The 15,492-nt window shown below is 37.2% G+C and overlaps 1 protein-coding gene across 6 annotated transcripts in view; it reads left to right on the forward strand.

Annotated features, from left to right (window-relative positions):
* Positions 1-15,492, forward strand: part of LOC128213744 (ras-related protein Rab-3) — a 33,736-nt gene that overhangs the window by 12,404 nt on the left and 5,840 nt on the right. For 2 of the 6 annotated variants that reach the window (XM_052919783.1, XM_052919781.1), the window contains exons 2-4: positions 2,852-3,076; positions 8,794-8,912; positions 9,535-9,659. In XM_052919783.1, the coding sequence (XP_052775743.1) occupies positions 2,852-3,076; positions 8,794-8,912; positions 9,535-9,659 (469 nt within the window). Of the gene's footprint in view, positions 1-1,684; positions 1,941-2,312; positions 2,519-2,851; positions 3,077-8,793; positions 8,913-9,534; positions 9,660-15,492 lie in introns of those variants that run through there. The other 4 variants (XM_052919785.1, XM_052919784.1, XM_052919787.1 and 1 more) reach the window with 4 other exon arrangements.

Below are 15,492 nucleotides of genomic sequence, written 5' to 3' on the forward strand. Positions count from 1 at the left end.
TGCAAACAAAACAAGCATGCTATACTTTCATTTTTACCCGATCATGGTACAATCACAAACAAAACAAGCAGGCAATAGTCATATTTTTTGCCAGGTCCCTTGTTACTGTAATGTAATTTTTCCAGTTCCCTAGTATAATGGCAAACAAAATAAGCAGGCAATAGTTTTTGAGCTTTTCATCTGCTTTCAGATCAATGGTTGTTCAAAAGTTCAATAAATTTACACTCTCTTTATTTTCAGCTAGATATCTGTTTCCTAAAATACACCAATCCTTTCAAATATAGTCATGAAGCTTTTATCTGACTCTATTATTCCCCATATTGAAAGCTAATATTGGCAGATTGTAACGTTATATTTTTCTGTCCTCCTCAGAGTTAAGTGTACAAGGGTTTTATATTTACTTGATCAAAGCTTCCATCGGGAATAGTCTTCTTTTGTATTAATGCCTTACAAAGCGGGGGTAAGTAAGTTCATTATGATAATTTTAACGATCACAACAACCACTCTCCATTATTTCAGGCAAATCATCTCTGTAAAGTTCTTATTGGCCTTTACATACGTCAGCATTGATTATCCAAAAACTGCAGCTGACAGTATCATAGAATTGATTATTGGTGCTTTAACAACTCAGGAAATGGCTCAAGAATCGGGAATGGACCCATCCTCTTAGTTTAGGTTTGTCAGGAATCAGAATTTGGTCAATACATGGGAAGAAATCATGTTAACAAATAAAGCTGTTTTATTGACTCTTTCATTGACTCTACTTATATATGATTGCAGGATTTGAAAACTATTCTTTTCAATAGCTCTTACAAAAAAAGTAATAGGTGATGCTTTCATGCTCCGTACATGAATCATCTCAAATGTTTTTGCCTCTTACAACATGACAAAACAAATGGCAAAGACTTGGTGACATTCATAAAAAGGCACAGGAATTTGACCTAGTGTTTTGTCTGAAATATGATATATGAAAGTAATTTTAGACCAAATACTGACAAAAATGACATTAATTCCAGAAAAAAAACAAGTTGCTGATAATATCCTTAAAAAAAGGACTGTCACTATGGACGTGCCCTGATTGTGGTTAGGCAATTTTGATCTCTGTTATCATTTTCACAACCGGCAACATTAAACATTCTGTACATTTTTTATATTTAAATACTCAATTCAACCTAAGCAATGATATAAATCTTGACATTAATCCAAATTATATGGAAATAACCATTGGTGAAAATATTCCTAGAATCAAAATTGTTGACATTTTTCTGACTTCTGGCACCTTGACCTTGGGCTGATTAATCCCTAGCTATCAGCACATGAAACAAATGTGCTGTTTTCAAACAGAAACTTACTTTGATTATCTTCGACATGCATAATTTATTTGCAAAGTATTATATCCTTAGTTTTGCTAACATGTATATTCATTTGCAGTTTCTGTGTTATTCAAGCCTCAGTCAAACAAAAACTCATTTAGTTAAAGGCATTTTTTGCTTGAAGGTATATTCTTATTATAAATCAGTTGATATACACTTGTATTTGAGGATATCACACATTTTTGGAGTATTTTCATGTTGTTGGTGTAAAGACAATACAGCGGGTAGTTAATTATCAGATTAAGGGTTTTGAAACAAACCATAGTGTCTAATTAAATCTGTGGATATTGAGACGCCCCCTCCGGATACAAGTATGGCAGTATAGATTTTTATAGATCTATAGGCTCTAGAGAGAGACGTAGTATGTTCGCTACTTCCATCACCTAAAATTGATCTTGGAAAACAGGAGTGTTAGAAAGACTATGTTGACGTATAGCGATAAATAACAACAGAAACACGTAATTGCACTATTTTATGTGGACCAGAGTTTTTCTGGAAGATTAGTTCTATATTTATTTTTAAGAATTTTGCAAAACACTTGGACTAAAATCTTATAACTATTTTCTGGTAAGACGTTAAAATTGTATTTTAGCCAAATCTGTAGATTCTAATATTTTTTATTTTTTTTTTAAAGCAAATAGACATTTAAAAGTATAATTCGTAGCTTAATATAAAAGTGTATTGAAGCTTTTGTCAAGGATAACATTGGTAAGTATGGAAAACAAACAAAATTAATGTCAAAAAGAGCCGCATACTCTAGGGCATAATTAAATTCTTTGTTATTACAGTCCAATATCAATGTTTGGTACAAGTTTGATCAATATCTGATAATGATGATACATAAAAGGTTTGATAAAACTTGGTAGGTACATGAGAATGGCCATCTGTTGCCTAATACCTATACCATATGGACATTTCATTGTCATTTGTCAGCTGAAACAAGGCATGAAATCCATGGCGTATAGCAATCACGGATGTAAGGACCTACATCGCTTGTATGACTAATGTACCTGTGATACCTGTAAATTGTGATAATTACAAGCTGGGATGCTGGATACTTAGTAATAAATATATATCATAATTATTTATTTAAGACTTTTGGAGCTTGTGTATAATATTTCTGGGATTAATATTTATCCATTATGGTATGTAGATCATCGTTAACATTATGTGTATAGAAATTCCATGACGCTTAACTTGTTTATTATAAGGATAAATGTATTTAGAATGTATTAAACACAATTTTCTTAAACACCTGAAATCTGTTACATGAAGAGAGGAAAAGACTCCAATCATCCAATCGGGTATGAGAAAGGTGACCATATTGGACACTGTTAGTAAATATTGACCACAGGTGTCAAAGATGCATTGTCACAGATTGACCATTTTGACCAATCTGATCTTTTGTCAGAAGTCTTATATCACTGGTTTACAGACATTTACACAAAATTAAATTGCTTTAATGTTTCTATTTTCAGATGGCGTCGGCAAACGATTCAAAGTGGCAGAAGGATGCGGCAGATCAAAACTTCGACTACATGTTCAAATTATTAATAATTGGAAACAGTTCTGTGGGAAAGACATCTTTTTTGTTCCGATATGCTGATGATTCATTCACGTCAGCATTTGTTAGTACTGTTGGAATTGACTTTAAAGTGAAAACAGTTTTCAGACAAGATAAACGAGTCAAATTACAAATATGGGTAAGTGTATCTTCCTCAATTCAAATAAAACTAATATATTGACATCTTGGAGAGTATTCTCGAAATTGGGGCCTGTTATTTATGTGTATGTCCTTATAAACATGCATAACCTTTTAGATGTGCAGTGTGTTTTTGTTAGTAATTTGTCCAATTCTCGGCCACAGTGAAACAATGCTTAACATTTCTAAACGTTTAGAAACACTGGGGAAAAACACAGCTTGTTTCTCAGTTAACATTGTATTGGCAACCATTTGGTAACAGCACACTTATAGGTTACACAAAACCAATATTATATTGTGATCCAATAATAGTAGGAGTATCTTAAATACTTAGAGATTTAAAATGATAGTGTTTCCACAAGGCATTATGACACAGTGCTGCACTAAGCTGCCATTTTTACTGGGGGAAATTTGTCTACTGCCCATTTATCTTGCCCTTTGGAAATTCCCTATTGGTCTTCAATAAGGTCCATGCTAAATCGAATATGAAAAAGTACCTGCACCCTGTCCCTTTTGGTAGCTATATTCTGCCTTCATGGAGACCAGCATGTGTACCCCATCTGCCTTCATTGAGACCAGCTTGTGTACCCTTCTGCCTCATGGAGACCAGCATGTGTACCATTCTGCCTTCATGGGGACCACCATGTGTACCCTTCTGCCTTCATGGAGACCAGCATGTGTACCCTTCTGCCTTCATGGAGACCAGCATGTGTACCCCTCTGCCTTCATGGAGACCAGCATGTGTACCCCATCTGCCTTCATTGAGACCAGCATGTGTACCCTTCTGCCTCATGGAGACCAGCATGTGTACCATTCTGCCTTCATGGGGACCAGCATGTGTACCCTTCTGCCTTCATGGAGACCAGCATGTGTACCCCTCTGCCTTCATGGAGACCAGCATGTGTACCCCTCTGCCTTCATGGAGACCAGCATGTGTACCCTTCTGCCTTCATGGAGACCAGCATGTGTACCCCTCTGCCTTCATGGAGACCAGCATGTGTACCCCTCTGCCTTCATGGAGACCAGCGTGTGTACCCCTCTGCCTTCATTGAGACCAGCATGTGTACCCTTCTGCCTCATGGAGACCAGCATGTGTACCATTATGCCTTCATGGAGACCAGCATGTGTACCCTTCTGCCTTCATGGAGACCAGCATGTGTACCCCTCTGCCTTCATGGAGACCAGCATGTATACCCCTCTGCCTTCATGGAGACCAGTATGTGCACCTCTCTGTCTTCATGGAGACCAGCATGTGTACCCCTCTGCCTTCATGGAGACCAGCATGTGTACCCCTCTGCCTTCATGGAGACCAGCATGTGTACCCCTCTGCCTTCATGGAGACCAGCATGTGCACCTCTCTGTCTTCATGGAGACCAGCATGTGCACCTCTCTGCCTTCATGGAGACCAGCATGTGCACCTCTCTGTCTTCATGGAGACCAGCATGTGTACCCCTCTGCCTTCATGGAGACCAGCATGTGTACCCCTCTGCCTTCATTGAGAGCAGCATGTGTACCCCTCTGTCTTCATGGAGACCAGCATGTGTACCCCTCTGCCTTCATGGAGACCAGCATGTGTACCCCTCTGCCTTCATGGAGACCAGCATGTGTACCCCTCTGCCTTCATGGAGACCAGCATGTGTACCCCTCTGCCTTCATGGAGACCAGCATGTGCACCTCTCTGTCTTCATGGAGACCAGCATGTGCACCTCTCTGCCTTCATGGAGACCAGCATGTGCACCTCTCTGTCTTCATGGAGACCAGCATGTGTACCCCTCTGCCTTCATGGAGACCAGCATGTGTACCCCTCTGTCTTCATGGAGACCAGCATGTGTACCATTCTGTCCTCATGGAGACCAGCATGTGTACCATTCTGTCCTCATGGAGACCAGCATGTGTACCATTCTGTCCTCATGGAGACCAGCATGTGTACCATTCTGTCCTCATGGAGACCAGCATGTGTACCATTCTGTCCTCATGGAGACCAGCATGTGTACCATTTTGTCCTCATGGAGACCAGCATGTGTACCATTCTGCCTTCTGGAGATAAATATAATATGACTATATTAAATACATACATTTTCTGTCAAATTGACATAGTTTTTAAGTTCATTACAGCAAGATACAATTTGCCCTTCTGCTTCAGCACCTGGCTGCTATTCTAGAGCACCCTGCCCTTTTCAAAACATGACTGTCATTCAGATTTGTAGTTTTACGTGGTCAGAGACATGACATTTAACAATTTCATTCCCTGAGGGCCTGTTGAAAACAGGTTATAATCGAAGACATTTAGAACATAATAGGTAAAATATAAAGGACTTGGTGGGGCTCTCTCACTTTGCTCGATCTGGCCTTATTAGCAATGAAAGATGTACCTGAATATGGTCTAACTATTACTTTGTCAAGAAGTATTAAATGCAGTTATAATAAAACCTCATTTTTAATTTTAAAGGAAAGATTTCCATCAAACTAATTTGAACATTATCTATAATGGGAATTTGGAAGTTATTTACATTTCTGCAATATTCCATACTAACTTTTCTCTTCCATATTAAATGAAGCAATATTCATAAATTGACATTTGCTAGTCTGGCCAAGTGCAATTAAATCAATTAATTATAAATGTCAGTAGTTTTCAAGGGCAATATAGATGTTATATTAGGGCTTTGCCTGGTTATACTATTTTCACAGTTACATTTAGGAAGATGGCCAATTTCCCATCGGCAAAAGTGTGTGTTCAAGGTTTTCAATCTGATTATTGGACCATTACATTGATCTAGATAAATAAGATCTAGATAAATAAAAGATTTTCATCATGTAGGCCAGTAAATTGAAGTTGAATTATTTATGAGTGTCACATTGTTTTATAGAATAAATATAAATGTTTTCCCAGTTGTTAAAAAGTCTGTTTGTGAACACTTTCAGTTTAATGGTTTGACATGTTCAAATAAAGGGGCTAAACAATGCGGATATCTTAGGTTTCACATCCTTGTTGACTGCAAAGGTATTATATAACAAATAGAAAATGTTTTTATGAGTTTTAAAAGGCCTTCAGCAAAATTGGTGAAGGTATTATTATGCACCGGTCAGTTGTAACCAAGGCCCCCCCCCCCCCCCCCCCCGGTCCGGGAAATAGCTGGGACTTTGACTCCCGGTCCAGCCAATCCCAGATAAAATTCCCGCCAAGCAGGGACAAACTGCTGGTGAAATCCCCGCCAAATGCCCCTGCAACCCTAGGTAAGGCCCATTCCCCGCTATTTTCCGCGCCAAAACAAAACCAATGCATTTATTAACGGCCGACTACCAATGGTGTTGGAAGGTAAAAACTTGGCCCATTTCCCCCTCTACTTGAAGCTTATTTGGTAGGGGAGGAGGGAGAGGCTTTGCTGCTGATCATAGTAGCCTGTTTGTCATAAACACAATAGCTCTCGAACAGAAGAGTGCCTGTCAATGACATCTTGTGGTAAATTCAAAACAATTAGCAGAAATTATTTTTCTGACATACACAGATCTGGATTCAAATAGAAACTTAAATTTTCAGGAATAAAAATAATACTTGAATTATAGAACATTTGTGACATAGTTTAGATGAATCTGTCCAAATTGTATAGACTATTTTTGCCTCCTGTTTCCTAAACATGCAAAATGAACATAATGGTTGTATTAATATAGCCATCATTGAAGAATTGTACAACCAGGCGGATTTCAACAATAACATCTCACGCCATTTGTAGTCATTTCCAGGGTTGGTTATTGAAACTGCAAGTTCAGTTCACATGAAGCAATAACAATTTGCCGCAATTGAGAGGATTACAATGGCAATATTTCCTGGCGGGAGGTTTTTTTCCTGATAAAGAGGAGACTTATTTGAATAAATCAATAGCTTCAATTTATTTTAATTGACGTTACAAGGCCAAAGAAAGATATGGAATAGTATGGAAAATAATACGTAGATTTCTTAAAATTTTCTTAGTCAAAATGCAGAAGTGATGTTAACATTAAAGTATGTTTTTTTCAATATGGTCAATTTTTGAAAATCTTTATTTTTTATTTCATATGACTGAAGAGGTATGAACATTCTGAAAGTGACTTAAGTTAGGAAAAGTTTTATGAGTATGGCTCCTGGTCCCAAAAACGCTAGGACGTTTAGGGACAAAGATTTTTAAGTCAAGTCAAAACAGCATAGCAAGTGGTGAATCCTTACCATGACATTTAGTATATTGTGTATTAAATAATAAATATTCTACCGATATATTTTTCATTGTAATCAACACAAATGGTCAACAACAGCTAAAAATCGGAAATCAGATTTTTTTATCAAAGGTAAAAAAAAACCCTCTAGGGTCAAAGGGTTTTGCTTCGTAGGGTTGGGTTGCCCTTAACACGGGTTGTTTTTAAGGCCTAATAATCTATAACAAAAGCTGACAGCTGAAAGTCATTGTATATTTACGTAAATACATGTATCCAAAAAATGGTTAAACTGTTTTATCCACCAAATAAAGTATTACAAGCCTTTATAAAGCTGGGCTCACACTACAGGACTGACGTTTACCGACGTTTGAACAGTTGTTTGGACCGAAATTTGGACCGACATGTACCCTCATTAAGGCAAAGGTCAAGCACTGCTAGTAATTTTTTAAAAAGTTTATAAGAGTTGATGTTTGCTACCAAACGCTGGTAAATTTGTCGTTATATTTAACATGCAAAAGCTTTGTCGACATTTGGAAATAAACGCTGGTGTAAATTTGAGCTCCATTTGTAAATCTTCTGAATGCTCGAGTAGCGAATGTGTAACTTTGGACAATGGATCCTAGCTGATATGACCACTTATTATAGACGTGGCCAGCTAAGGCTGATTTCATCTGACCTCTGCTCATTATTCCTTCGCCTAAGTTGGTGACCGCTGCACATTCACTATATTTGCGTTGGTAAAAATTTGCCTATGCTAATATGGAAAAAAATACACTGCTGGTAAATGCTGCCAAGTGCTAGCACACGCTGTCAAAAGCAAGGAGACATTTCTAAAAGTTGATGTGCGCCGTACATAAAAGGTTCGTAGTGTAACTGTAAAAAATCGTTCTCGCAAACTTAATTTCACCGATGTTTGGATTCAATTTTCTTATACTTTTCAATTGTTGGTTCAAACATTCATAGTGTGAACCCACCTTAAGAATGGAAAGATTTGATTCTCTAAAGCATTCAAATACTCAAAGGCAGAAGGGTGCACATCAAATGGCAAAGGGGTGCAACAAAACAAGGGCAGGTTGAATCCTTTTAGTAAAGATAATTCTCCTTTCAGGTATAAATTTAATGGTAACACTACAATAAAACTAGGCCGATTTTATTGCATCAAGAAAACCTTGAAGGAATGATAAGGTTTCCATGGAAGCTGCCTTGTAATTCCATTTAGAGACGCATAAAATCAGCAACAATATGCAACATCTTGACATTTTAATTGTGTTTTCTTGAGATTGCTGACAGAAACTCAATTTCCTCAAATTAGGCATCTGGGTATTGTGTTGTTACTTTGTGATAGTATTTTTATCTTGCTGAAAGTTGTCTGGTTTTTAATGGCAGCAATGTTTAAACTTGCTCTTTAAATTATCAAATTAGTGTTGCCGTTGAATTGTTGCATTAAAAAGACTACGTTGGTAAGTCATAATAGGAAGTTCAAAAAATAAAGATTTCAAAATATGGTTGATAATATCTGTGTTCTTCCAGGATACCGCTGGTCAGGAGAGATACCGAACGATCACGACAGCGTACTACCGAGGGGCCATGGGATTTTTACTCATGTATGACGTCACCAACGAGGAATCATTCAACGCGGTTCAAGACTGGTGTGTATTGGTAGTTTAGTAGATCATGTTACCAAAAAATCACAAAAAACAACCTTGTAACAAGTGTTTTTCTTATGTTAAAGGTCACAAACAAACCCAATTCAAATCTTGTTGGTACTGGTAGTTCATCAATCTACTTATCAATCATGACAGCTAACTAACTGCTGGGCCATGACTTTTACTAATTTATGTGCCACCAATGAGGAGTCATTAAACACAGTTCTGGACCAGTGTGTATGACATGATTTGTAATTCAGTTGATTATTTTAAGCCCAATTCTCTAGTTGGCCAGCTTGTCCTATCAGTTTATATAGTTACGAAAAAAGAAACATGAAGGTACCAAACAATCAAGAAAGCCTTCTATAGAGGTGCAGATGGTTAATGCTCATGACATGGAGTTATTTTATACTGATGGGTATTGTTAGTTTAGTTAATCCCTTTGCCAAAAAATCATAATGGCTTACTACCAATGGTGTTGAATTTTTTACACCTAAATGATGTCATGTGCATTACTACTTTTCTTATATGTCTCAGTTACATAACACCTGAACATATTCTGATACTGCATGTTCACAAAATTGTCAGTACACTATTATTTCACTTACCATCCACCATTTTACAGGTGCACACAGATAAAGACATACTCATGGGACAATGCCCAGGTGGTTCTGGTGGGGAACAAATGTGACCTTGAGGATGAGAGGGTCGTCTCCACGGAGAGGGGCAAACAGCTGGCAGACCAACTAGGTAAGGGATACAGACACATTGGGGGACAGTATATTATAAAGAGTCCATCCTTATTAATGCAAATCTAAAAATATGGAAATGGACCGATCATTAAGTATAATAAAGGATGAGAATCAAGGTATGTTCCACATTCCAGTCAGGTTCTTTGCCACAAGGTCAAGGTCATACTGCATGCAGAAATCTAATTTGTTGTTCGTACTGAATATACTTCGTGATAGTCATCAGGGCTTCTAAAAGTTTGGAGCCTCAGCCGGTCCAGACCTGGGGGCTTCAACATTTTTTTTCATCATCATGTTTTTTCCACTGACTAAGTCATTTTGGACCAATATTGAAAAACAACAACAATTTCAGACCGATTTTTTAGCCATTTTCTTTACCTGCAACCGGTCTGGCAAAGTCAAAATTGGTCCAGACTGGCAAATTGCTGGTTTTTAGAAGCCCTGATAGTCATTATCTGCAACCCAAAAGTATTCGTATTTTCTAGGATTTTTTTCCATCATTCACTAACATCTTGTGTCTGAGTTTGCGGCTCATGCTCGGAAATGTGTTTATTTATAAAATCAAACCAAAAATCATTAATATCATTCATTTTGATAACAGGTAAACACAAATAAAGATGGAACTAGTCATCAGTAACATGTCAGCAATTTTCATTTACAGGGCTTATTCTTATTATACATGTGAATCGGAATTTGCAGAAAAGTATTATTTCTGGGTTACTGTTGTAAAGAACTATTATTATTATGAATGTGAAGGAACATCAACTTTATCCAGGAAACTCCCAGAATATATGAGTCTGATAAAAGTCCATCGTTCAAAGACTCTGATCATAGATGTTTCAAATATTAATGCAAAAAGCTTTTTTATAAAGCAAGGTTGTTTTACCCAAGAACAGTTAAGGTTTGAGGTATTCTGGTTTGTTAAAGTCATTGAAAATCAAGTCTGTATGGGAGTAAGTAGATACCTAATTACTAGATACATATTTAATGTCTGAAGGCATATAAGTGGCATATTTTATGCAGATGTATTTCTACCATTATGTGTGTCTCATTTCCTGGCAACTACAATTTACAGTAATATCTTTTGATGGTTCTGTGGACAAGTAATGGATTAGCTTTTGAAAGTGGTTATTGCCCTGTGAAAACAAAAACTGCACAAACTCCACTATCTGCTGATAATGTTTTTGCTTCAGTTCAAGAACATGCAATTTATGTCATAATGATCAATCCTCTGGGTATGAAGTGGCTGTAATATTTCAAAAACTTTTAGGAAAACATGTCATCATTAAAACTAGATGATCCAATGGTCTAACTGGTGAACCCAGGTAAGAGAAAGATGCGTGTGAAAGCCTTAATGAGGGGACGATGTGTTTGTGAGCCTAGATGAGAGGAGGATGTGTTTGTGAGCCAGGATGAGGGGACGATGTGTTTGTGAGCCTGGATGAGAGGGGGATGTGTTTGTGAGCCTAGATGAGGGGACGATGTGTTTGTGAGCCCAGATGAGAGGGGGATGTGTTTGTAAGCCTGGATGAGAGGAAGATGTGTTTGTAAGTTTAGATGAGGGGACGATGTGTTTGTGAGCCTAGATGAGAGGAAAATATGTTTGTGAGCCCGGATGAGAGGAAGATGTTTTTGTGAGCCCGGATGAGAGGAAGATGTTTTTGTGAGCCCGGATGAGAGGAAGATGTGTTTGTGAGCCCGGATGAGAGGAAGATGTTTTTGTGAGCCCGGATGAGAGGAAGATTTGTTTGTGAGCCGGGATGAGAGGAAGATGATTTTGTGAGCCCGGATGAGAGGAAGATGTGTTTGTGAGCCCGGATGAGAGGAAGATGTTTTTGTGAGCCCGGATGAGAGGAAAATGTATTTGCACTGGGCATTGATTGGTCTTGTGCTTCCATGTTTATAATTTATTGATGGCATAACCTTAAACCAGATGCTGGGCTCTCAATTATTGCATTGCTGGTATGGGAGTTTTTGGATCACTCTGATTTATATGACAGATTCCAGATACTGGCACTTTAATGAGAGAATTTCCCATATTTGGACAAACATCCCAGCTTTAAATGATTAATTTGTTGTATTTTTATGAAGGCCTTAAACAGACCCTATTTAGAATAAATTCTTGAAGAGCAGTTCTTCAGGGGAACACACTTCATCAAAAATATGAACATTTAATTGAAAGTGTTCATTGCCAATAGACACAATATAGCAGTTTAAGCTTGCCATATTTGTGGACACCTTTAAATGTAGAAAACAGAAAACAGGATAAACCTTCTCTGTTCACATTAACTTTTGAATTGTTAACAAGTTTCCTTGAAATGACATAAAAGCAACAACAACATTTCTCCTTTATGTAAAAGCTCTTTTTTCAGATTCAATGTTTCTTTTACATCAAATGTAAAATGGGAATCAGATAGCTTTTGTTGCACAGTAAGTCTGTTATTTCTAGCAAAATCTAAGGAAAATCTCTGTTTCGTATTCCAGAACAGCCTTCCAGAAATCCTTGCCGCAAGACTCTCTGAGCTAATATCAATGGGAAAATAAATGACATTGCAGTACAATGATATAATTATAGAATTATAGATTCAGTGGAGATAATGCATTGTTTAGGAACCAGGCTAGGTAGCCACAAATAAATAGATTCTCCTTGCTGTCAAATACCAAGTTATTAGTTTTATCTTGCTGTCAAATACCATGTTGTTAGTTTCTCCTTACTGTCAAAAACTGTGTTGTTAGTTTCTCCTTACTGCCAAATACTGTGTTGCTAGTTTCTCCTTGTTGTCAAATACTGTGTTGCTAGTTTCTCCTTAACATCAAAACTTCGTTTTTAGTTTCTCCTTGGTGTCAAATACTGTGATGTTAGTTTCTCCTTGGTGTCAGATGCTGTCTTGTTAGTTTTTCCTTATTGTCAAATGCTGTGTTGTGAGTTTCTCCTTACTGTCAAATGTGGTGTTGTTAGTTTCTCCTTGATGTCAAATTCTGTGTTGTTAGTTTGTCCTTACTGTCAAATGCTGTGTTGTGAGTTTTTCCTTGGTGTCAAAAACTGTGGTGTTAGTTTCGCCTTATTGTCAAATGCTGTGTTGTTAGTTTTTCCTTGCTGTCAAATGATGTGTTGTTAGTTTCTCATTGGTGTCAAATGCTGTGTTGTTAGTTTCTCCTTGCTGTCAAATGCTGTGTTGTTAGTTTCTCCTTGGTGTCAAATGCTGTGTTGTTAGTTTCTCCTTGGTGTCAAATGCTGTGTTGTTAGTTTCTCCTTGGTGTCAAATGCTGTGTTGTTAGTTTCTCCTTGGTGTCAAATGCTGTGTTGTTAGTTTCTCATTGGTGTCAAATGCTGTGTTGTTAGTTTCTCCTTACTGTCAAATGCTGTGTTTTTAGTTTCTCCTACTGACAAATGCTGTGTTGTTAGTTTCGACTTGGTGTCAAATGATGTGTTGTTAGTTTCTCCTTACTGTCAAATGCTGTGTTGTTAGTTTCTCCTTGCTGTCAAATGCTGTGTTAGTTTCTCCTTGGTGTCAAATGCTGTGTTGTTAGTTTCTCCTTGGTGTCAAATGCTGTGTTGTTAGTTTCTCCTTGGTGTCAAATGATGTGTTGTTAGTTTCTCCTTGCTGTCAAATACTGTGGTAATAGTTTCTCCTTACTGTCAAATACTGTGTTGTAAGTTTCTCCTTACTATCAAATAATGTGATGTTAGTTTCTTCTTACTGTCAAATACTGTGATGTTAGTTTCTCCTTACTGTTATATACTGTGGTGTTAGTTTCTCCTCACTGTCAAATACTGTGGTGTTAGTTTCTCCTCACTGTCAAATACTGTGGTGTTAGTTTCTCCTTTAACTGTCAAATACTGTGATGTTAGTTTCTCCTTACTGTTTAATACTGTGTTGTTTAAAGCCTAACCAGAATGACTTATACATTCAAACGAATGATTTTTGGATGTGGAAAATCCATATTATTTGATTACTTCCAGCAGCTAAATGGTTTTCATGTAATTTGTCCTTAATGTTCTTTGCTGTCATTAATGTGCCTAAGGAGGTGGACAAGTTTTGCTTATTCATTAAAACAAATCAGCTTATGAAGGAAAATCTAACATTACTGCAGACTTTCATGGTTAATCTTTGCTTAAATCCTGTATCATTTCCAGCTACACTAATCTTTGCATTTTTAGTATGTCTCTTTTGCCAATATAAAAGGTCAAGGGAATGTTTTTACTTTGGTTTTGTCTCTTCGAACTCTAAAACTGATGAAACTCAGGACTCCTGTTGCAAGCGACAATATGAATATGTATAGTAAGACCCTTAACTCTTACTTGATTTATTTTTGAGCTATGCTTACTCTTTGACAAAAAAAAAGCCTAACATTTATTCTGCATTTCATTCACCATTCAAGATAACAGAAATTTGCCACACATTATACCAGAGACAATACACACATGTACAGCAAGTTCCATAACTCTGACTTTAATAGTTGTTAGGTCATGCCCCTTTTCCCCTAAAATGTTTTTGACAACAACAGAAAAGTATTCATTCTGCAGTTGTCTTGTTTCCACTTTCAGCTATTCTTTCCATTTTCAAAAGGTTCTTCCACAATCTTCTTAAAATGTTGATACTTATTAATGTTATTTTAATCCTGTCTGACTGCTTACTTTAACACATGGTGTATATTAGTGGAGATATTGTCTGGAATAAGACAGAATGTGCCTGCAGACATAGGCCATTTCAGCTTGATCCTATTTCACAAGTTCATTTCTGTCTGAAACCATAGTCTTCCTACATTTAATGACCAGATAGATATTAAAGTGGATAGCTGACATGATTGAGCTTAAAGAAAGTGCAAACACAGTTATCTCCTGCATGCCAATCCTAAAATCCCGGAGTATGTCTCAGGGGGTAACACCAGATTGATTTCTAAATCGCTGTTACCACTGCAAATAGGAGACATGGACATTTAACAGGAAATCCCAGTCTTGCATGACTGCTAACTTTATTATATTGAGACATAAAGCTCTCTTCTTTCATCTCTTAATTGCTACAACACCTTTACTATTTGGCCGGGACATGCACCATACATGCTCATTATTATTATATCTTTCCATGAAATGCATAAGATTTTTACCGGTGCACTTGTGTTGTGATAGCAGGCTTGGTGTTGTTCTAGACTTTGCCGTTGTAACGCAAAACTTGAACCTGTCTGATAAGAATGATAGACTGAAAAATCTATTCGAGACATTCGAACGGAACCTGGTACACATGTTGCCAGAGACAATACGCACATCAACAGCAAGACCCATAACTCTGCCTTTATCAACTGTTGAGTTGTGCTCTTTTGTCAACAGAAAAGAATAGAGACAAACCTTGAAGTTCAGTTGAGTGGTGCACTTGTTGAATAATTATGATGGTTATTTATTTTGATGTTTATTTTGTCATGTTGATTGCAAAAAAAATTACTTCAAGTGTCTGTTTCTGCTTGTTTGGGCTCAGTTTAATGATGGTAGATGTCTCAGGTGGCCAACATTCTGCTATGGGGCTAAAATGATGATTGCCTTCTTTCGCTGATAACTTTCCAATAATGTCTGATAGTGTTCAAGAAACAAATTGATTTATTTATGTAGCTTCAGAGGCACCCTGTTTGTGTTCAGTAAAGCTGAAAAAATAGCTGTTTTCATCCTAATGTCAGGGTTGTTAGAATTTGCAGATTTCCGTCTTAATGAAATTGGGCATCTCTAAAAAATCCCTCCGATTATGGTTGATAATTAGGTAGAAGCTAATGGAAGGGAAAGGTTTGTGGGGTTTAGTTCTGTGGCTGTAATAGAAAGAAGGATGATGATCCCTGTGTCTGGT

This window comes from Mya arenaria, chromosome 13 (assembly GCF_026914265.1).
Source record: "Mya arenaria isolate MELC-2E11 chromosome 13, ASM2691426v1".
Lineage (NCBI taxonomy): Eukaryota > Metazoa > Mollusca > Bivalvia > Myida > Myidae > Mya > Mya arenaria.